At 23.0% G+C, this 23,843-nt stretch overlaps 1 protein-coding gene across 8 annotated transcripts in view; it reads left to right on the top strand.

The window, feature by feature from the left end:
- LOC129611095 (potassium voltage-gated channel subfamily H member 7-like) overlaps window positions 1-16,251 on the top strand; it is a 144,435-nt gene extending 128,184 nt beyond the window's left edge. For all 8 annotated transcript variants that reach the window (XM_055524040.1, XM_055524037.1, XM_055524036.1 and 5 more), the window contains one exon: window positions 16,219-16,251. In XM_055524040.1, the coding sequence (XP_055380015.1) occupies window positions 16,219-16,236 (18 nt within the window). In that variant the 3' untranslated portion in view covers window positions 16,237-16,251. The remainder of the gene's footprint in view (window positions 1-16,218) is intronic.
- Window positions 16,252-23,843: the final 7,592 nt, after the last annotated feature.

The raw sequence follows: 23,843 nt of genomic DNA, 5'->3' as shown, positions 1-23,843 counted from the left end.
TGCTAATTAATTCACATAAATAATTTTACAATATGTAATTATATGAATGTTATACAATGCAAATGTGAATAAAACTAATTAAAAGATTATAGTTTCTTAAAAAAGTTAATTTCTTTTAACAATTCAAAAATATTTCATCTACACTCAAGTCCTGAATATTGTGTGTTTTATATTTGGTTCTGATCTTTAAAACAATCATCAAAAATGCGTTGCATGGTTAAGCTACACAAACATATTTACAAACAGGTTAAGAAATTTTTTCAAAAAGAATTGTTTTTGTAAAATTAGGATATCCTAATTTAACTGATTTTTGACTCGATAAATTCAAATTTTCCTGTGTCAAAATGATAAAGTTTATTAATTTGTGTATTAATTGCCCTAGAACAATTGTTTATTCAATTTTAGAATGCCAGCTTGTTAAACTAACTTATTTTTGTATTAATTAAGATATGATTCTTCTTTTATTTACTCAATTTAGGAGCATAAGACACTAAATTTTTTTGGGACAGGTTTCAGTTTTTAGTCATATTATGTTAATTTGAATGATCACTAGCATGCCGCTGTCTTTAGTTTATATTAAATATTGAAGGTTTATATTGATATTTATTAATTTTTTTTTGTTGGTATTCAAATATCGAATAGATATTATTGGTATCTGAATACTGGTAATTACTTTTACATTAACATTTTATTATATTAATTTTAATATAATATTATATAAGTATATTTTTGTTTTATAAAGATCAGATCAGATTGAACTCAAATTATAACCATAATCACTGTATACCATTGGTCATATAATCAATTTTATAATTGTAATTATTAATGTTGATACGAGTGCTTAATTAATATAGTCTCTTAATCTTTCCTAGAAAATTTTTTCTTCTGGAATAGTATGAAACTTTAATAAATTTAAAAAAATATAATATTTTCCTTCAGTAGTAGTCTCATTGCATAATTTTAGGACGGTCAATCTCGTAAAATATTCTGTTGTATGTCAGATATGTTTTTTAAAAAGTTACATAAGAGAAAATAAACAAGGTGTACCCATTTTATATTAAATTTTTTTAATAGAAAATTATGAAAACGAGAATTTAAAAACATTTAAAATAATTTCGGGGTGTAAACAATTTATAAAAATTTAAAAATTTTCCGGTTTATGTTCACATTTTTTCCATCTATTTCATATTTATCGTAAGTAATTTTTATATAATTTGAGTTTCAGACGCAAAATTTTAAATTGCCCCACATAAACTACTTTCTGTTAAATATAATAACTAAACATTTAAATGTATATGTTACTCTCTTCTTCTATTACTTCTTATTTTTATCATAGTGTCATTTATCTTTACTGAATATATTTGTATATACTTATATTAAGTATGTGCCCATTTTGTATTCAATTGACGCAAATAGAATAAGACTTTTGCATAAAAGAATTATTAAATTCTTTCACAATATATTCATACTACTTTATCATATTAAAATATTAAAATCTATTTGAAAGAGAAAAAAAAAAATAAATGATTAGAAAAGCGACACGTTCGTGTGAATAGCAGTTAAATTTTGCACACCCCATAAGATTTTTTTTTTTGTTGTGTCCCCATTGCATACATAATATTCAATATTCTTTTTTTGCAATCATAATAAATTGTCTCTTTTCAGTTATTCTTGAAAATTTCTGTTTGTATATGCGGAAGAAATTTATTTTTTTTTATTTTCTTGTATTTTAATAAGCGGTTTCCTATTATTTAATTAATAATTGAGGCGTTAAAAAATATAACAATTACCAACCCAACCATAAATTTATTGTAAAAGGGGAAAAATATGAAGCTTAAACATTTAAACTTTTTTTAAGGTTCTTCTCTTTCACTTTTAAATTCAGTAAAAAAAAAAATCAAAGAAAAAACAAAAAATATGTGAAGGACGGAAATTATTAATAACATTGTTTTCAATTTTATCAATTTTACATTTTTAACCTGTTTTGACGTGGCGTTATTTACAAGACACCCCACAATAATTGTTAGTGCTATAAGTAATTACTTTGTTGCATATTTCGAATACTTTTTCAGTTAGTCTTTTTAGTACATTTTTTGTCTCATCAATTTCACACATTCCCTCCTATATGGTAAAATTAATATTTCTGTATGCAAAATCAAATTGATTCGAAAATCCCGAAGTGATATGCCAACCACATTTATGTAATCTAAATTTATGGTAATTGATGAAGAGAAAGACAGACAAACAGTTAAAAAAACTTTAAAAGAAGAAGCTATAATAGTTCTTAGACTAAAAATTTTAAAAATTTTCCATTAACTGCTTAAATTTCAATTTATTTCGAAATATTTGGCAGTTAAATTTTTTACTTAAATATTGCTATAACGCGGTAGATTTGACATCAAATAATCTCTTATATGTGATTACCATATATGTAGATATTTGTTAAAATTTACTTAACTATTATTCTCTATTCTACTTAATGGTTATCTATGTTCTATACAAAACATGTAATCATTTAATGAAGAAGTCGTCAAATTTATTATTTTTAATTTACTAGAAATCTCTTTATTTTTTAACGGACGACATCACATTCAGGGTTAATGGAAATAATTGAACAATAGAACGTAAAACATAATTTATATTTTATTATCAATTACTTCAAGTGTACTTTATCTTTATATAATGGGTACTTAATATTTTTATAATATAATTATATACAATGACGTGTTATATTAGATTTTTTCAAGTAATTTATATTATGAACAGTCTACAGACCATATACCTAATATGCTATATAGAGTTACCTAAAAGATATAAAAAATATAAGGGAGGAAATAATAAAATCCATGACGTAGATAATGCAACTTCCATTTCCTAAATATTTCCTTATAGTAAAAAAAGGATATTTTGTTGTCATTTTACTTCATATGAAATGTCCTTTTAAAAACTTAGCTTTTAATGGAATTCGAAATAACTTTTTTCAGAAAAATATTTTTTCATTTTCTGTTCTGACTGCATTTCTTTTATTGTGAAATATTTAATATACATTGTTTATTGATAAAGTCAAGAATATTTTCAAATAACGTTTATACCATAAAGGTTTTCCAATGCAAAATAGCTTGAACCCATTATTGGTGGGTAAAAAAAATTTAAAATTATTAAAATTTGTTAAAAATATCCTTAAAATTCGGTTATATAACATTTAAAATCAAGCAAAATTATTACTTTATTCCAAGCAATTTGAGCGAATTTTTTTAAAATAAGTAAAGTGGCAACAAAACAGGAATTAGGTACATAAATTTCACATTTTGTATTAGAGGAATTGCTTTTATTCATATAAAATTTTGAATTAAAAATATTACATAAAATGACAACCTTAATTACACTAGTTCTTCCCTCTTACGTGGGATACGTGTAGGTGTACATTTACCTATGTTCATCAAAGTAATTAAAAATGATAAAACAAGTTGCTTCTAACCGTATAATTTGCCAAAAGCTAATCCATTAAAAAAATTTTTAAAGGTATAAAAAGATATTTTACATTTTTTTGACTTTTTCCTTCTTTTTTTTAATAGAAAATAGTTGGGAAAAGTAGATTCAGAACATTTTTAACGCAATTTTGAATAAATCTTAATTTGCGTAGGAAATTGCATAGCTTTAGGGGATTTATTAAAAATGTGTTGAAAGTAGCATATAGTACAGTCACCGTTGTAATTATTTACTCCAGCATTTTAGGAAGTTCAAGTTGTTGATTCTCATAAATTTATAATATTGCATTCATAGTTCAGTTTTTACATTTTGAAGGAAAATATTAAAACTATGCGGTCGAGTCTCATATAGATGGTAAAAATATTATTATGTTTTTCATAACAAATAATTTTTATTCATATGAGAGACTAGATCTGTGTGATATTAATTTTTTTTTTAATAAAAAATCTTAATTTTTTAATCGGCTGAAACGATTTTTTTTTTTAATAAAAAATTAATATGCAATTAACCGCTTTGTTTGAAAAAAATAGCGACTCAATTGAGTATCAATGTATCAACGTTCAAATTATTCGAAATATAAAATTTTTTGTGGAATGAGTTAAACTTATTTTGTGTTAGAGTTAAATTACAGATTCCAGACAAAGAATTCCAAATTTTAAACAAAATTAAGAATTGTAATATTAAAATGTGATATTTGAGGTTTTCTGCAGGAGTCGCTGTCTCGACCAGAAAAATATGTGAAGAATTCCAAATTTTAAAGTTCTTATTTTTTTCAATTGGGATGTAGAACTTGAATTTGAACACTTTTGAATATGTTCGTATTAAATTCTACGTTATTGTTATATTTTTGACCTTAACCTTATTATTACCTAACCGTTCTTACTTCTCTAATATACTCAAATTTTCCAATTATACAATAGCATATAAAAGTCGTACATATGTCACGTAATTAAGAATATGGTACATAGCTATGCCAACATGTTTTAATAATTATTCTACAAATTTTCACCAATTTTACATACCTCTATACGAGTATATTTTAAATGTTATATGTTATGGTTTAAACACAAGAACATATTCTTAAGGGTCTCTTGAATGCAGTAAATAGCAATTTATAAAGTTGAAAGTTTTAAACTATTTTTATTGTTCGTAGAAAAAAAAAGAAAATAAAATCCATATTTTTTTCTTTTTTCCAGTTAAGTGAATCCCTTTAAGGCTTTTTTGTTTTTTTTTTTTACAAAAGTGTTGTTAGTAATTTCTTAATTCCAACATAATATTTACTTAAGCTTAGAATAGGTTTTTTTTCGAAATTTTATAATTTAAATATTTAAGTGTATGTATACAGGGTATCCAGAAAGGTATGCAACAACATATACCATTGGTTACAGGATCGAAAATGGGCAAAACTTTTGCTCCGGACTAGGTGGGAAATCTCAAGGGATTCGAAGTTACAGAAATTTTTATGAAATTTTTACTTATCTAAGTTTTTTTGATTATAGCTTCCGTTCTAAAAAGGATAGGAACTTCAACCAAACAGTTTTTGAAATGCCTAGTAAAGGGCTTAAAATAGACATGTTGCTCGATTCTGTATTTTATGTACTTGTGCAATACCAAGCATTCGAACTTTAGGCAAAATCAAATTTTTCACTTGCTTAATTTTTTCAGTTTTTTCTAACCAGATAATTTCGTAAGGTATTTTTGAAGCCTTGAAATTTATTTTAATAGAATTTTGCCCAGCTTCTTAAGCTTTAATTTAAGTCCTCAAAGATTAAAAATTTATTTATGGTATAGAAGATATAGCACAAAAACCATTTCTATGTCAAGATTTTAAAGGCCCTATTTTTAACTATTTTTGATTTTTATTTAGACACCCGAAAAAATATAGATATTATTTTTAAGAGTCATAATTTTGATAAAAAATCCGAATTTGAATGTTTTTATTGAAATGTAACAAATAACAACAAAATTGAAGCGAAATTTTATACAAACTTTTAATTTGAAAAACAAAAATTGATTTTAAAAACTTGAAATTTTTGAAAAGAAAAACTAGAATTTTGTATTAGGAAAAGCAGAAAAAAAAAATCTAGTAATCAAAAAATTATTTTCGAAACTTTTCTTGGTAAAGAAAATTGATAGGTTTTTAATTTTTGCCAATTTTTATAAGAAATGGTACCTATATGGTTTGACATTTTTAAATGCATTTTTCTCAGATTGGGTGCAATTTAAAAATTTGAAAAAATAATTTTCGGAATCCAGACACCATTTGGCATCTTATGTTATTAAAATTATCCAGTTGGAGCGAATTTTTAAAGTCATGCCATACAAATTTTGACATTTATTTTAATAGAAAAAAAATTTTTTTTAATAGGAAAATTTATTTTTTTTTGTACAAAATGGAGTTTGTAAACGGTATGGTCTTAAAATTTTGAAGTTAATAAATAATTAATAAATAATTTAATGCGATTAAAAACTAAAATTAGTGTGCGCGGTTGATGCAACTGAAGACGTTCTCCATGAGGCCAATCATTTCAAATATGTGCTTGAATAGAAATGAATTTGATAAAAGAAAAACATAAATTTTTATTTAAAACAAAAATTTTTATAAAAATTACAAGTCGAACAACAAACTTTTATTTTTCCCCTGTATTAATCTTGTTACTCATAATTAAATTTAAAATATTTTCATCTTAATAATATGGCAACTCTATTTCTGTATGCACAATAAAGTATTTTTAGAAATTCCGTTTAAAATATTGCCAAAATAGAATTGTTTTCATCTTTCATCTGCGACCCCAAAAACAAATATATCTAAAACTATACATAAAAAAGAAAAATATTAAAGTGTGTATTTTTACAAATCGTGGGCAAAAAAAATAGGCGAAACGTTGGAGAAAAAAAACAAAACCTTAAAATATTACATAAAACAATCCTTAAAATCTCCTCATAAGGAGAAAATGCTCTTATAAAAAAAGAGTAAAAAAAACAACAGAAAAAAAAACAATAATCATAAAAGCAAACTTAGAAATTAACGAGAAAAGTTCTAGTTACAGGGTCAAAACAACGCAAGAAAATAACAACAATAAAATAAAACCTAGGGAAATTAAAGTGCCTACTCACTGTAAGACCATATTAACGGTAAAAGTATTTTCACCTAATTATTTATAAATGTTAGAATTAAATTTTTTTCTTTTCCAATTTTTTTTTTCATATTTTTGTTTTGATTTCGTTAAAAAAGGATACTTCATTTTTTTAATGTCCTTTGTAATATTATACGAAAAAGAACACTTAAACGAAACAACAAGAAAATGTAGAAATGAATATTAAATAAATTTTGTATGTTTTGTTTGTGTGTTTGAAAAGGACAAAACAAAATAGCAAAACAATAACAATTCTTGTTGGATTTAATAAAATCGGAGGTTGTTGTAATGTTTTTTTTTTTGCTTTTTTAATTTCTACCTTCAATTATAACTGTAAATAATGGTATTAAAAATTTTTTTTAATTACTTAAGAGAAAGAAAGAAAAGCGCAAAACAAAAGAGAAAAAAAAAACTCAAAAATAAAAAAGAAAAGAGATGGCAATAATGATATTGCTAATTTGAATATTTTAATTACATTACTTTTGCTGTTTTGTTTGTTTTTTTCATATTTCATTCTTATTTTTCAAAAAACAATTGTTCTTTAATTATGGCCCTTAGAAAATTATATGAGAAAATACTAATTTTCAGTTAAAAATCATAATTTAAATTTATTTTAAAAAATTTATAGGTTGCCATAATTGAAAATAAATTGTGTTAGGGAATTAAGGCTCTGAAAACGTAGTCTTGTAGAAACAAGCAGGGTAATTATTTGTTATATTATGAAAAAAGCTTAGAAATCCTTTAAAAAATTTCATAGGTTCTATAGACGTTTTTGAAGAGAAAGGCGTTTAAGATAAACCGGCAGTGCATTTTTCCAATAATTTAAAGACAACAATTTATTATATAAAATTTACAAACTTCAATGATCTCGAAACAACACATAAAACACGCACGTGTAAATAAAATCAATGAACTTCAACATGTTACGAGTTTAATGTCATTTTCGAAAAGAAATTCGAATAAATTTCTACATAATCTTCATAACTATAATAATCTGTTTTTCCAAAAAAAAAAAAGTTTTACTAGTCCCTGAATTGCAATTTGAATTACAAGATTATTTTCTTAATTCAAAGTCAATTTGAATTATTATTGTCATACTTTATAAATTCATAAATTTTTAAAAGAAATGAAACCACTTTAAATAATGAATATTTTTCATATTTCTACGTATATGAAAACAAAAATAACATAAAAAACAGAAATTCATATACCATAATAACCCTGTACATTTTCTTTTCTATTATTTTTTAAAATTAATGGTTTTCGTTCGTGAAAATATTTATATAAGAGGGCTTATTTCATGTCATCATTTATGAGAAAAATAATTTAATGAAGTAGAAAAAACATTTTTATTATACAATGAAAGGCAAAAAAAAAAAATAGAAGAAATATGAAACTGCTTGAAACCTTAAAAATATCTTAGGGTTAATAACCACTTTTTTGAACTTAAAATTTTTAAAAAATATATTTTTAGAAAGATATTTATGGTATGAATTACGAATATATCATACAAGGATTCTGTTATATATGGATGTAATATTGTAATTTGTAATATCAATGATATTCAAGCTATTTTTATAATTAGTATTTTAAGTTAGTATAATATAGTTACTTTGCTCAAAATCATTCTTCGATTATATAAAATTATTGAAGAGAGAATTTTATTGAATAGAAAATTTTTTGAGAGTAAGAATGGGGAAAATAGAGTGACTTAGTCAGTATGTCAATGTGATAATATTGTGTATAAACAATTTTCATTCGATTTTAATATTAAACTTTAAAGGATAAAATTAAGATAATTTAATAACGCATTGGATAATAATAATTTCTGCAAATTGCTGAAAATTCCAAAATTCGTGAAATGTAAAATCAACCTCTATGAAATAATATTTTCATAAAAATACATTTTCTTAAGGGAAAAATTCCCCATTTTCTTATTTTTTAGAGAAAGTGTTTATTACTTTAAATCTTTGTTTCCGTCTGTCTGCCCGTTCGTGCGTCTCTGTGCCCGTTTACGAAACTTCTAGACTTCAAATCCGCTTAAAAACTTACTTCCGTAGAAAAAAGTTTTTACACATCCTATTTACCTTTAAATATTAATATTTAAGGGTAATTTATTTCGTTAGAAGAAAATGTTTTTCACCTCTACTCCCTCTCAAGTTATCGGCTTTCGAAATTTGTAAAATTACAATTTTGGGCACGAAACTGCAACATTTTCCAAATTTGTATAAATGCAGAAAGCTAAAGGTAAATTTCATGTCATTAAAAAAATATAATTAGTTTTCTTAAGTCACGCAGTTAGCTTTTGAAATCAAGCACTATGTTAACGCCTCTTTAAATTTTTTTCTCTTCATCCTAAATGTATGCAATTTTTGAAATATTTCGGTATATGATAATAATATTATATTAAATTGTATTTAAAACCAGTATTTTCACTTGTTTAAGAGAAAAGTGCTACTTTACAAACCATTGGTTTGACCCAACTTTATTTTCATAAAATTCACAATCACTATAAGCTTAATTGGTATTAATTAATTTAAATTTCCATACACCATATTAAATATTTATTAAATAATAATTTAAGCAGGTGTTTAAATTCAATTTTTTTTTTTTTAAATGGACAATTAATTTAATTTTTTATTGTGTTAATATTATTATTTTTCGTTTTATAGGAGGCGTTAATAAATAATTCAATTATAGTTGCTTAATATAATTTTCTGAGTTCAAAAATTTTAATTGAATTTATTAAAAAATAATTATTATTTTGCTTGGTTTTCATTTATTCCATTCTCTGAATTTATTTAACCTCACTCAGTAAAATATAAAAGAATAATATTTTTTGTTGTCATTAAAATGAAATTCACGTATTCTGTAATAAATTTAATATTGTTAAGTAAATTCAATAAAAATTCTGAATTTTTTCCAATTTTTTTTGTAATTTAATTTTAAATACAACAATGTAAATTCATTTATAATTATTTTAATATTTTTTTTTAAAGCTTACTTTCTAGAAATAATATGGTGGTAAAGGTGAATGTGTAATTGAATTAAAAATATTGCTATACACAAGTACTTGTGAAATTCCAATAAAATATGATTTATATTTTATTTAAGTTTTTCTCGTAATTTCAGTAATTTACAACATTTAAAGGTATCCTTCTGTATTTACTTTTATGTTCAAATTTTATTGAAATATTTTAAGTTTATTTATAATGTAGTTTAAAAAATGAATGTCGTTCTTAATTTCCTTTTGCCATTCCAACGTTCTTCTTGCATCATATTGGCCATTGTAAATATTATAGAAAAATTAATTATTTTATATTATGTTGATGGATCCTTGCGACACATGTATTATATTTCTCTTTAAGTTTTTTCTACCAGCCTCTTTTCATATATTTATACATAATTTACCTAACGCAAATAAAATCAATGTGAAGTAGAGGATTTGGGGTTGAACAGTATTTCTTCTGAGTAGATGTGAACTAGCTTACTTAGTTAAATCTAGTAAAACTTTTGCATAGGCCGGTCAGTATTAGACAATATAAATTATACTTTATAATAATATTTTTATTAATTTTATAATATCTACAATTTTTCTTTCATATCTAATTATAACCACTATATAATTAAAAGAATCAATCACAAGAGAATATCATACTAAATATTTTTTTTTACTAAAATGTTTTCCCTTGTGTTATGATATCGTGTTGTAAAATCAGGTATTTATGACTAAATTATATATAATTCATAATATTCTAAATGCTATTGTGAATTTTCCAAGGTATTTAAAATTTAATTATAAAAATATAAATATGAATAATATCGCTATTATTATACGGTACTGTACAATAGACAATGATGTATATGTTGTAAAAAACATGATTACAACAATGTTAGTATTAGATTTTAAATGTTAGTTTTTATGTTTAAGGTGTTAACGCCGCATTACTACAACCACATTGTGAATTAAATAAATTTTTTCCGTCTCCAATTCGTATAAAAAATTACATTTTTAATTCAAACAAAAAAAAAAAAAAACTAATATTTTGGGGTATCCTTCATAAGAATAGGATTTAGTTGAATTATTATTTGAAAAGATTAGAGGTTTTGTGGAAAATTTATACAAAAATTTTAATTAGCATATTTCAAGATTATAATATGGTTAATATTTCAAAGTGGAGTAAAATTGTGTGGTTTAAAAAAAAGTATGAAATAATCATTTTTCTGTTATGATTTAGGTTGCTTTTTTGCGACAATAATTTAAAAAGTATTTACGAGTAAGCTAGATTTTTATAAATTTTAAAAAAATCCTAATAATAATATTGGGAGCATTATTTATTGTAAACGACTAAAATAACTGCAATTGAGGAAATTTTTATAAATTTTAATACCTTATTTTATATAAATAAAATCATTAATTTGACTATTGTCTTAAAATTAAAGGATCCAGAATAGAAGCTCACATGAAATTTATAAAATTTAATCATACGGTGACGTAAGACAGAAAATGACCAAATAAAATATTTAAATCCTCATTTTATTCATAAAATTTTTTAACATTGTTGTATAAAAAATTTAATTTAAAAAATTTTTCATTCTATAGAAAACAATTTATTCATTCAACAAGTCCTTCTAAAATTTCTCATAAATATTCATTTTTTCGAATTTAATTTCCAATTAAGTGTGCATGCTTAATTAAATATTGTAAATTGACCCTTTATAATATTGAAATTTAAATTATTTAGTTAGACTTAATAATATAATATTATGGAAATTCAAAAAATATTGCAATTGGCGAAAATTTTATTGAAATTTTCAGTGTGTATTTTATAAAAATTGAATTTTTCATATAACAATTTTATAACAAGAAACCAACAATAATTTATTGTTGTTGTTCAATATTTTGAATATTGTTTATGAACGATAACTTTTATAACTTGTTGCTGTTATAGGCTTTTCATTTCTATATACAATTTGGAATTAAAAGATTTTCTTTTTTTCTTCCTTTATTATAAAAATAATCAAAATAATTGAAAAAGTTTTATTTTTTCAATATTCACAAAACTATAAACTAAAAAAATTATAAAATTATTTGGTTTATTTAAGAAATGATAAAATGTGAATTTGTTGATTAAAATGCAATTTTAATTTAAAAATTGTAATTGTGTTAAAGGAAAAATTTTTCATTTCCCTCTACTTTTTCGATGAATATCTAAAAAATAAACATACGAACAAAAAAAAAATAAATTGTTTAAGTAAATTATAATTATTAAAATTTATTCAATGTTATTTATTTTTTTTACCGACCACATTGCATACAATAAGGGAGGATATGTGATGGCACTAAATTTTGGATGTCGAGTTTTCGGTAGAAATATGTTACTCCATGCTAAAGAAGCGTATCTAGATAATTTTTAGAAAAATATCTGTCGGTGTGTCTGTTAGTCTGTCTATGCAGATTAGGATCTCAAATTTAACTTGACCAATTTTTACGATAATTTGCATTTGAGTTTTTATCGAGAATGATACGATTTAATTTAATTTTTGGGATTTATCACGTCTCTGGAACTGGATTTGTACTGCGGTCGGTTTTACATTTTTGAATATGTATAAAAAAAATATGTGCGTATTTTTCTGAAATTTTATGTATATACCAAGTTTGACAGTACGAAAAACCATTTTATTTTCGAAAAAAAAAAATGGCGGCAACTGAACGTGCAACGAACAGGCCAAATTTACATTTTCGTATATAGAAAGAGAAATAATCAACTTGATTTAAAAGGCGAATTTATATTTTTTTGCTATATATAAGGAACTAATCGACGGAATTTGTTAAAATTTAATAGTTGAGTTCTTTTTGCTACCGGATGTAACCGGCGAACTTTTTAAGAAATTCGAATGGCAAAAATTGAAGCTGTACACTAGGAGTCAAATTCTTAGTGACTAGTGTACCTAAAATTTAAAAAAAGTATTTAAAGACAACGTACATTACGGTCTGTTATGTGCTGACCACATTGGATTTTTTTGTTGTTATCTTTGAAATACTATTTTCACAATTCTATACTAGATTTTTGTTTTTTTTTTATATAGAAATTAAAATAAGAAAAACTTTCAAAGTTATTGAATATTAAAATAAAAGTTTTCAAGTTAAAAAAAAAAAAAATAATTTTATTTATTTATTTTTTTTAATTTGTTTGTTTTTAATTTCGAAAAAATTACAATAAATTTTAGAAATATTTTTTAATAAGAGTTAAGGATTTTGTTTTTTTTTTTAACAATTCTACACTTATACGTTTATTGTTTCATTATATTAATTGAATTGGCAACAATTTTAAATATTAAATATTCAACAATTTAAATATGTGGAAAGCAATTATAAAATCTAGTTCTATGAAAAGCTTTTAGAATAATTTTTGTATTAAAACAATTTGGTAATGCAACTATATTCATATTATGTAGGTATATAACAAAAAATTTTCTACTTGTATGTGAAAAAACTAGTTTTGAATACTAATTTGCTACTATTTTCTCATACTAAAATTACTTAAAATTAATTTATTATCACGTCTGTTATATTAATTATTCTCGATATTGTGTCGCAATGCTATTTTAACTAATTTATGTATTATAATCTATATATTTATTATTTTAAATAATTTAGAGTAAATAGAGATATTCAGTTAGGTAAAATGTAACAATGAGAAGACTATGAGTTTTCGGAAATTGCAAATTATTAAAACTGAAATTACTTTTTATAATTTTCACAATTATCATCATTAATAATATGATTAGTCTTTAGTTGGCATTATACATGAATCGAATTATTCAGAAAATTACTTGACGTCATTTTGTTTAATTATTATCTTATTATCTGTATTAATAAAGCATAAGTTTTATATTTTTTTTAATATAATTAAGTGCTATAATATCTCAGTAATTGAAAAAAAATATTTATTCAGTCCAAAATCAATAAAGAATTTTCTTCTACACAATACAGAGTGATTAAGCAACAAGTTGGGAGTTTTATAATATCAGGGAGACGGTTGAAAATAAGTAAAATTTTTTTTGGAAACCAAGTGTCAAATCAGCAAAGATTTAAAAAAAATTTGGTGAAATTGTAATATACTCAAGATTTTTTGCTTATAACTTTCGTTTCAACATTCGAGCTAGGATAATTCCAATTTTCCTTATCTTTTATTTTTTCAATTTTTTTTTTTGCCACAGCAATTCCTCATTTTGAATGTGAATTCCTTACAGAATTTTGTTTAGTTATTTAAGCTTTAATTTTAGTCATTAAACGTTAAAAAATCTTTTTTGTTGTAACACAGAAGATATAGAAAACAAACCATTTGAGTTTTGAGATTTTAAAGACTAATAAAAGCAATAAGCCACTAATAAGTGACACTAGGTTCCGAACAAAAAAAATTACTTATTATCGATCATCTACCCGAAGGTATATAGTTGCGTCCTAAGTCGTTGCTCAATCACCCTGTATATAGATTCTGAATTATATTATGGATATCTATTGATATATGTATAAATAAGGAAACAAAAAATAGGAAAACCAAAAACTTTTTACAGTTTCAATTTTTTAATTAGAGAAAATAAAAAATAATTAGATTGAAATTAATTAGGTAAATTAAGTTGAACAATAAAAGTAAAATTGGTAAAAGATTTGAAAACAATTTAATTAGAAAATAAGAAAGTTACATACAAAATCGAACACTTTTTCTTAAATATACAAGTATATTACAGAGTTCTTCATACAATTTACGTAAATCAGATTAAAGTTTATGGAATAATTTATTCATTCTTATTCAAGCATATTCGAGCACTTTTAATATAGTTTCCTAATTTTTAAAGAATTAGGTATTAGGATAAATTTATTATCACGATTTAAAAGTTTTCTGAAAAAAAATTCATTTAGTTTGAAAATTTCATTGGAGTTTTTCAATTTAAAAATTTTTGTTTTCTTGTTTACATAAGAATTAGATAAGTTATAATTAGATTTAAACGCTTTAGGTGCATTCAGATTTTCGAAAAAATATAAAAAATTAAAAGAAAGACGATAATTAGTAAAAAATATTTTAATTATCGTTATATAAGCATTTTTATATTTGATAACTAGAACTAACAATCGTTTTTAAAACGTAAGTGGTTTGAAAATTTTCGTATTAAATAAAAGTTTCCTTATATAGAAATTACCCTCACGCCTCCAAATATTATTAAACTGCTGCATCTTCATTTTGTTCTTCTTGTTTTCAAAGACTTCCTTTTAAAATTTTCTTGTGTAAAACAAATAATAAAGATTTTTTAATTGATATAGAATGAAAAAGTTTAACAAAATAAGTATAAAAGAATAAATTGTTACAAAAAGTTTAGCTATCAGTATTTTAACAAAGTTATTACCTGTAATTATCTGTAAATTTGCATTGTATAAAATGATTTTGTTGTTTGTAAAATTGCAAACCTTAATATTTTAATATTAAGATCTTAACATAAATTTAGAAGAAAAAAATTTAAAAAGTTTCTAATGGAATTTTCAAAAACACGTGTGAAATTCTTCTTAGTAATAGTAGGAGTAACAGCAGCCGCGCCCACAATATGGCCCATCGGTAACTTTCATTTTAACTTCCCACAACCACAAAACCGCCTAGTAGAACTCTTTGGCGAATCTCAAAATCCGTCTGACGATACTAAAAATTTGCATTTTAAACACTAAAAATTTTTTCTTAAAAATGTGAGTTCAGAACTTTTCCTTTGTATATTGCAATATTAATTCAGTTTAAAAGAAAATTTTAATATTCAAGTAATAAATAAATGCTTTTCTGATATACAAAATCTTATATATAATCAATAAGATCAAGTGTAGAGTTGTGCGAATTGATTTAAATAAAATATTTTCAAAAAATTGCGGACTTTCAGCCTTTATAATATTTTCCGACGATGGAAATTATAAAAATTTATAATTTTACTTATGTGTTTTACATAATGTGAATTTTCTTTGAATTTTGTAATATGTTGTTTAATTAATATCGTGTCTAATTGATATTTGAGATTTTAATGCAAAATAACATTGTATAGCTTGCCTTTTCGTCTTTCATTCTTTTCTTGAATATGCAAAACTCTGCGAACTTTTAGGCAATTATTAATAATTATAAAACTTTTCCATACTTAATACTAATAAAATATTAAAAAATAATTGTTATTCTTAGTTAAATATGAAATTATTTTACAAATAAATACTTAACATACATACTAATAAGCACAAATAAACTATAAGTTTTTGGAAAATTTTGTTCTTGGCTGGAATAGTTGTATGAAAGAAACTTTGTGTTGGTGTGAAAATGAATTTATCATTGATTTTTACTAAAAAGAAATTGTGCATTGTGCAAACAAATTTTTAACTTTATTAATTTATGTTACTTTTGCGATACTGACCATCAAGCATAACGACATAATACATATATTATACTATCTAATTAATAAATATATTTTAAGATTATTTGAATATTATTGTTAATTAATAAGAAATATTCGGAAACACTTAAAAATTGAAATTTTCAAAATAAAATTTTTCACTTTATTTAAGATTTTCACAAACTTATAAAAGAAACTGTTAAAAAGATAGAATGTGTAAATTAAAAATTTATTTTAAATATTATTTATTTATTTTCAACAATTTATTTTAAAAACAAATTTAAATTTAAAATAATAACAGTGTTAAAATAATTACCATTAAAAAATCAACTACAAAATCAAAGATATTAAAAAATATTTTAAAAGATCGATTCTTTTAAAATATAATAATTATTATTTTCTATAATATAATAATTATTATTTTATTATTAAAAAGAAAAAATAATGTCTGATTTTGATGTTCATACTAATTCATCATGTATTGAATTGTCGGAAATACGTAAATTAGATAATTTACTAACACAATGTGAAACAAGCAGCTGTGAAAATATTTGCATTGATTGTTGTGAAAGTATTGGTAATTCACGTAATGAAGTAAATAATGTGAATATTGTATGTAATAAAAATCGTAGACCAAATAGTGGATCACGACCCAATTTTAATAGTAGCGCAAGTAGTTTTAGTAATATACCTGTACCATTAACACCAGTTGTTACTAATTTAACTGGTTTATTACAAAATCCATTAAAATTATTACAAGCAGCAACTGGTAATACAAGCGGTTCAAGTATAAATAGTAATTCAATATTTAATAGTAATAATAATAAACAATTAGATAAAATGATGGAAACAAATTTAACAATATTATCAACAAAAAATAATATGCCAAATAATTTAAATGCACAGATACCATCACCATCAGCATTAAAAGATAAAAAATCAATGAAAAATTCAAAAAAATGTAATAGTCTTAATGGTAGTAATAGTGATTTACAAAAACAAAAACAATTTGAATCAAAACGTTATTTTAGTTTAGATAAAGAACGTTTAGATAAAGATACAAAAAAAACAATTGAAATACAAAATAATACAAAAAATTTATTAGTTGGTGGCTCTGAAAAACATTTAATATCAACTAAAAAGCATTGTTCATTCGAAAGATCTGTGTTAGAAGCTGAACAACAACAACAACAACAACAGCAACATCATAATGATAATACAAATGATTTTGATGGTATTGAAACAGGTACAACAAAAAAAATTATTAAAAAACGACCATTAAGTGAAGGTTCAAATTCTCATGTTAAACGTAGAACTATAAAAAGACAAACAACAACAACAAGTACATGTATATGTGACAATTGTGATAAAGATAATATACAATGTATTAAATCACCTCCACCATTAGGTGCTAGCGGTAGTGGTGGTGGTGGTGGTGGTGGTAGTGTCAGTGGAAGTGGTATTAATGATAATAATAAAAAATGTAATCAAAATAATAGTAATAGTAATAATAATAGTAATAGCTGTGGTGGTATTAGTAAATTAAATAAAACAAGTCAAAATAGTTTAAAGGACAATATTAAAAGTACGAAAAATAGTTCACATGATATATCTGATCATGATAGTTTACGTTCAAAATTCTCACCACATGCCTTAGCTAGAAAAATTTCATCAAGGACACATCGTAATGAAAGTGAAGAATTTGATACGGCAACAGATAAAGAAGCTTTATTAGGACATAAAAAGGAATTAAAATTATTACCGGAACCAGTAGAAACTGTATGTATTTCATATAAAATTTCTTTTTATTTTATTAAAGCAAATATTTTTATTTTAAATTGCATCAGTATATAAAAATATTCTATAATGGTTAAAACTAAGCATACGTTACGTTGATTTATTATTATAAACCATTATCCTTTTTTGGTACGTTTTGGATTCAATTTTAAAATGCACGTATTATACACAATATAAAATATTTAAAATGAATAACAATTTTCGTTCTTGAAATTTAGAATGATATTGTGACTTTAAAACACACACACAAATTGAAATAATTTTAGAATTTTTTTAATTTTAAAAATTTACAAAAAAAGTGCATATATTAGAAGCTACATGCATCCTGTTAAATAAATGTAGTTTAATTAAAATTAAATTAACTAAAAATTTTTTAAATGAAATACAAAATTCTTTATATATATAAAAAACGGTTCAACTGCACATACATAAATTATAAATTAATATACGGTATAGAATATTGTTGATTAAAGTTTTAATAAGAATTTTCCATTATCCTAACGGATGGATGTATTTATATACGTTAAATGAAAATATTTTGATCCTACATGAAAGATAAAAATTGTATAAATGTATACAATTATTATTGACAACTTAGAATAGTTTGGCAGATAACGGGTACGCAATATTTATAGTTATATATATATTTGGGGTTTCGGATAAGAATCGAAATTTTATTTAAAAATTAAATCTAAACCCGAATGTAAGCCGAAATCGAAACTTTTTCAAATCCGACTCAAAATATTAATTAAATCATATTTTGTGCTGTTATTTAGAAGTTGTTAGACATGTAATATAGCAATGTGTACTATAGGAACAATTCAATACCTGACAAATCCAATATACACCAGGTTGAAATTAAGAGTTTATTAAATTTCGCTCAAAGGTATTTTTCATTAATTTATTCCCATAATATTTTCGTTTCAATTAAACTCAAATATTATATAGGAAAACTAATTTAACTTTATGATCTTTGAGTACTAGCCTACATGGCACTTAATAATTATCATGTTGTCTATATAAAATCTTTATATGAAAAGCTTAAATTTTATAGCAAATTAATTTTCTTAATATACAATTATATGTAGTATATAATATTTTTAAATAAATAAAGTTGTCATTAATAAATTTGGGTATAAAAATTAAATTATAACGAACAGATGTACATACATACATAAATAAAATTTGGTTAACAACTATAAAACAAAATGTTCCGAACAAAATATCTATAAATATTTCTATAAAATACCAAAAATTGTACGTCTTTTATAGAAAATCCTTGATAAAATCGTTCCTTTTTATTTTACTCTTCATATAATAAGTACACATACAAATTCATTAAAATTTACTCCCTTCATAGTTTATAAATCCTTATGCTTCTTGTTTTACACACATACATATGTAAAAATCCTTTTCTAGTTTTTGATGAATTCATGTAATCTCCAGATCAGTTGTTAATCTTGTTGATGTTTTTATAGATACGATATAGGAAAAGAAAATCCTATATTTTGATTATTTTCAAGTAGGAATTTGTTCATATTTTGGAGTATTTTCTACACAATATGAGTGTTCATAGCAAGTATCTAACATTGTATGTATGTATGTATGTTTTAATACGAGTAATATTGTGTGTGTTGTTAAATAATATCAAAAATATTTTCCAAATCTGAAGTAATTTCGGAAAATCGTATTCAATTTTTCTTTTATGTTAAAATTTTGTACATGTGTACATTAATAAATAAGGCAAAAACTGTACTGATAAATAAAATTGTTGTTTTAGGCGGATTTTTTCATACTTTGATATTGTTTTTGCTCTAACAATGTTGTTCCTTCGATTAATCAAAATTACAATAAACATCTATGATTAAGTGAAAATAAATATTTGGATTTTTGATGCTTTTATTGTTTTTATCAAAATTGCAAAACAAAAACTGCCAAAAGGATTTATTTACAATAATTATTTTATTTTGTTTTAATCCATGCTGTCAATTTGATGGTTAAAAATTTAATGATATTATTTTAAGCCAACATTATTAATTATATTGAATTAAATACTTTTTTAGAAGAAATTAATGAATTTTTGTTAATTTAATTTCAATAGTAATTGGATGACGGCGCAATCGGCGCGAAATCTTAAAAACAATATGTCTTATTATATATTTTAATATTGATTATTTGATATTTTATATATATTTGAAGCAGTATAACAAAATAAACATTGGCATAACTAATCCACAATGTAGATTAAGGAATGTCTTTGCGTTTTAATAAAAATCAATTCTAAAACTGTAATTTAATGCCATTAATCCTAAAATGCATTTTTCTGATCTATTGAAATTTTTTTTAATTTGCATACTTTTAGGGGCAGTAATAAACATGTACAACGTATTTCAATATTTGTAAAAGAAATTCGCAAAAAATTCATATAACAATTATTTAAAGCTATTTTTTTTTAGTTTTTCAAGTTCTCGAAAAATTTTGTGCAGTAAGTGAATTTTTAGATATTCTCAGTAGAAATCTAAAATAATTCGTTTACGTTATAAGAGTTTAATGTAACTACTCTGATATATACGCAAATGTATATTCATGTACATGTAATCTAAAATTTATTTCCAAATTATCAGGCTCGCTAAAGATTATCTTTCCTTTAAGTGGCTTGCAATCTTGTTTTCTAAAATGCATTCTAGTCAACATTCAATACGATGGGGTTTTGAAATAAGTAGATTTTCATAGATTTTTATAGATTTTCATTACCAAATACAATATTAAAATTATGGGTAAAAATTCAAGATAAATGACAATAATAATCCTGGAAAGATAAGTAAAAGGTTATTAAGGTCTTTAAAGACAGAATTTTTGAAAAATATGAGTCAATGGTAATCAAAATGTCATTGATTGAAATAATCTGTCAATTTAAAATTACAGCGAATTAATCCCTTACAGTTTTATTGAAAACAAAAGGTATTGTACGAGAAGAAGATAAAAGAATCATATCGAAAAAATGAATTGACCATATTGACCATTCTTCTGCATTCTATTTCATTCAGAATAAATTTCAAAAATTGTTTTCAATTCTTTGAAATTCTTTTAAACTTACATTGCAAAGATTAATTTCAAAATTTTGTAATAAGAATGAAAGTTTTATTGGAAATCAAGAATTTTTTTCTTTTTGTTTTTGCTTTTTTTCTTGGACTTTGTGCATTTCAAAATGAAAGCTTTTCATTAAGTTTTTATTTCTTAATTTGTTTTGGTAATAAAAAAAATAAAGCAATTGCCACGTGTTTCAAATTTTTTGCGTTGCGTTGCCCTTCAGTGGACCCATCTAAATAGGTTAAATAATACACAAAAACAGAAAAACAAACAAACAAAGCAAGTGTGTTTAAATAAATAAAGAAAAACTATGAAAATATTATTATCCTTTCTATTCAGCATATGTTTAAGTTCATAAATAAAAAAACAAAATAAAATAAATGAAATAATTAAATCCCCCTATGACCATACAATTATTATTATACATTTTGTTTTATTTCATAATTTCAAAAAAAAAATTGTTTAAATATTAAAAGAAACATAAAAAAATAACTTTGAAAACTAAATATAAAAAATATGTACAAAAAAAAAGGATATTTACATAATCTTACCACCAACGCATACAAAAAATATTATTTCTGAAGGACATCGGAAGAAAAATTTAAAATTTTTTTATTAAAAAAAAAAATTAATTTTCCAGCTTTTCTTTTATAAATTTTGTACGTTTTTATTAAAAACATTTAATAATTTTAATTTTTATACATAAAATTATTTTCTAAAAGTCCTACATCTACACATCTACATCATTTAACTTTATAACTTATACAATTTGACATTTTAACTTTCTAGGAATTAAATTTCTTTTCAGAAAAAATTTTAATTAATTTAAAAAGGAGTAAGGACATTCGATTTAATCAAATTAAATACTGAAATGATTTTTATATGTAAAAATTTTATAAAAATAATTTTTCTATTAAAAAAATTTATTAGACCATGTATGTATGTATGTAATGACTGTAAGGTCAATTGTAAGAGTAATGATAAAATGAATGACTCAGATTTTTTCTTAAGAGCTTAATTAATAGGTTAACAGAGTTATTTTGAAATTTAATTTAAAAAAAATTAATGTATAGGAAAATTTAATTGAAATTGGGTTGAAATCATAACCAACAAGTCTGGTTTAGGAATATTTGGTAATTTTTTTGCTATTTTGTCATAAACTAAGAAAAATTATTCAATATGATGTACTGGACTCAAAAATTTAAGAGAACAGCGCAACAGCAACAACAGCAATTTATGTATAAAAATAAATATTTTTGTATTTTGAAATGAAGGTGGTCATATTCAATGACAAAAGTGAAAGATATTCAAAAAATTATATGAAATTTTAAGTGTTACAATTTTTCTCTATATTTTTGTCTGTTACAATTTTTACTATATTTGTTCACAATGTAAATTAATGGGCCTCTTCTTTAGAATATTATACTTTCAAATAAAATTTCCAAGTTCCTGTAATGACTTTAACATCCTTACACATTCTTCTTCTTTTTGACCATATTTTTAAGGAAAAAACGAAATATGATTTTTGAATTTTCTTTGTGTCTTCTTTTTCCAAAATTTTTTATTTACTTTTCCCTCATCAATCTGGTAATTTTACCAATAATTTTTCATTTTCGCTGAAAAAAATATATTTTTATATTTAACAGTTTGTGAAAAGATTTGTTGAAACTTAAATGAAATTTTGAAATTGTTGAAATTTTGAAGTTTTCCTTTTTTCCATAAGATATTTAAAAGTCTAAAATTATTTTCATAATTTGAAAGTGACAAACAAACTATACTTACGGTTCGCTTAAATTTAAAATTAGGAGAAAAATATTTGCTTAATTTTCTTTTCCTTAACTTTATTTTACAAAATTAAAAATATTTAAAATATCAAAAATTAAAAATTTTAAATAAATTTCAATTGAATTAGTTTATGAATTCGTTTAAGATAAATTGAACTATAATTGCCGAAAAAACACGTTTGAAGAACATGGTTTTGATTATACAAAGAAACACGCTACTCTAACTGAATCTCTTATTACAAATAAATTTTTGAAATTAAAATATTTAATAATAGCTGATTTTTCTGAATTGGAAATTTTAGCCACAGTCTTTCATATTGCATAATTATACAATTATACTAAGTCTACCTTTAGGCTTGATTAAATACATTAATCCAATAAATCCAATAATGCATATTTTTTAACAGAAACCCTTATTTGTAAGTATCGTAAATTGTACTGAAGTACCAACAATATTATGTGCGCTTTAATAATGTAACAAAGATTTTCTTTTATTTATTTTAATTTTCAAATATCATTTACTTGTCATTACATAAATACTGTATAAAGAGAGCTTCGTAAATTTTGAACCTTTAAAAAAAGTCACAAAATCCAAAATATCAACTAACCTTTTCAGTGATGTAAGTGTCATTATCTTAATTTTCGTTTGCAACAAAAACAATATAAGTGAAAATTGTTTTTCCACTTCCTGTCATACTGTTGTAATACTGTTAATGCATATTTATACAATGTTAAATGTATACGTGAGTATATATATATTCAAAATGTATACAAAGTACAAAAGAATTTCGTATAAGTACACACAATTTGAATATATCATCGATTTGATTTTGATTGAAATTGTTAAACCTATTTCACAGTACATTTAAAATACTTACCAGAAACAAACTAAAAGGTAGATTTGATGAAAGTAAACAAGATTGTTATTGTTATAATGATATAAAAATTTATGATGCTATACACCATCTCTACATACATATTATAAAAAATTTACGTCAGCAAAAAATCACTTTCCAATAACTTTTACTTTTCACACTAAAGCGAAAATGACAATAAGAATATCAGATAGTATACCAGAGGTTTATATATGCATTATGTAATTTTTATAAAAAGGTCCCCTACACCG

This window comes from Condylostylus longicornis, unplaced genomic scaffold, assembly GCF_029603195.1.
Source record: "Condylostylus longicornis isolate FDR11 unplaced genomic scaffold, ASM2960319v2 ptg000048l, whole genome shotgun sequence".
NCBI classification, from domain to species: Eukaryota; Metazoa; Arthropoda; class Insecta; order Diptera; family Dolichopodidae; genus Condylostylus; species Condylostylus longicornis.
Note: the sequence above shows the minus strand (reverse complement) of the source record. Positions and strands in the feature narration are given on the sequence as shown.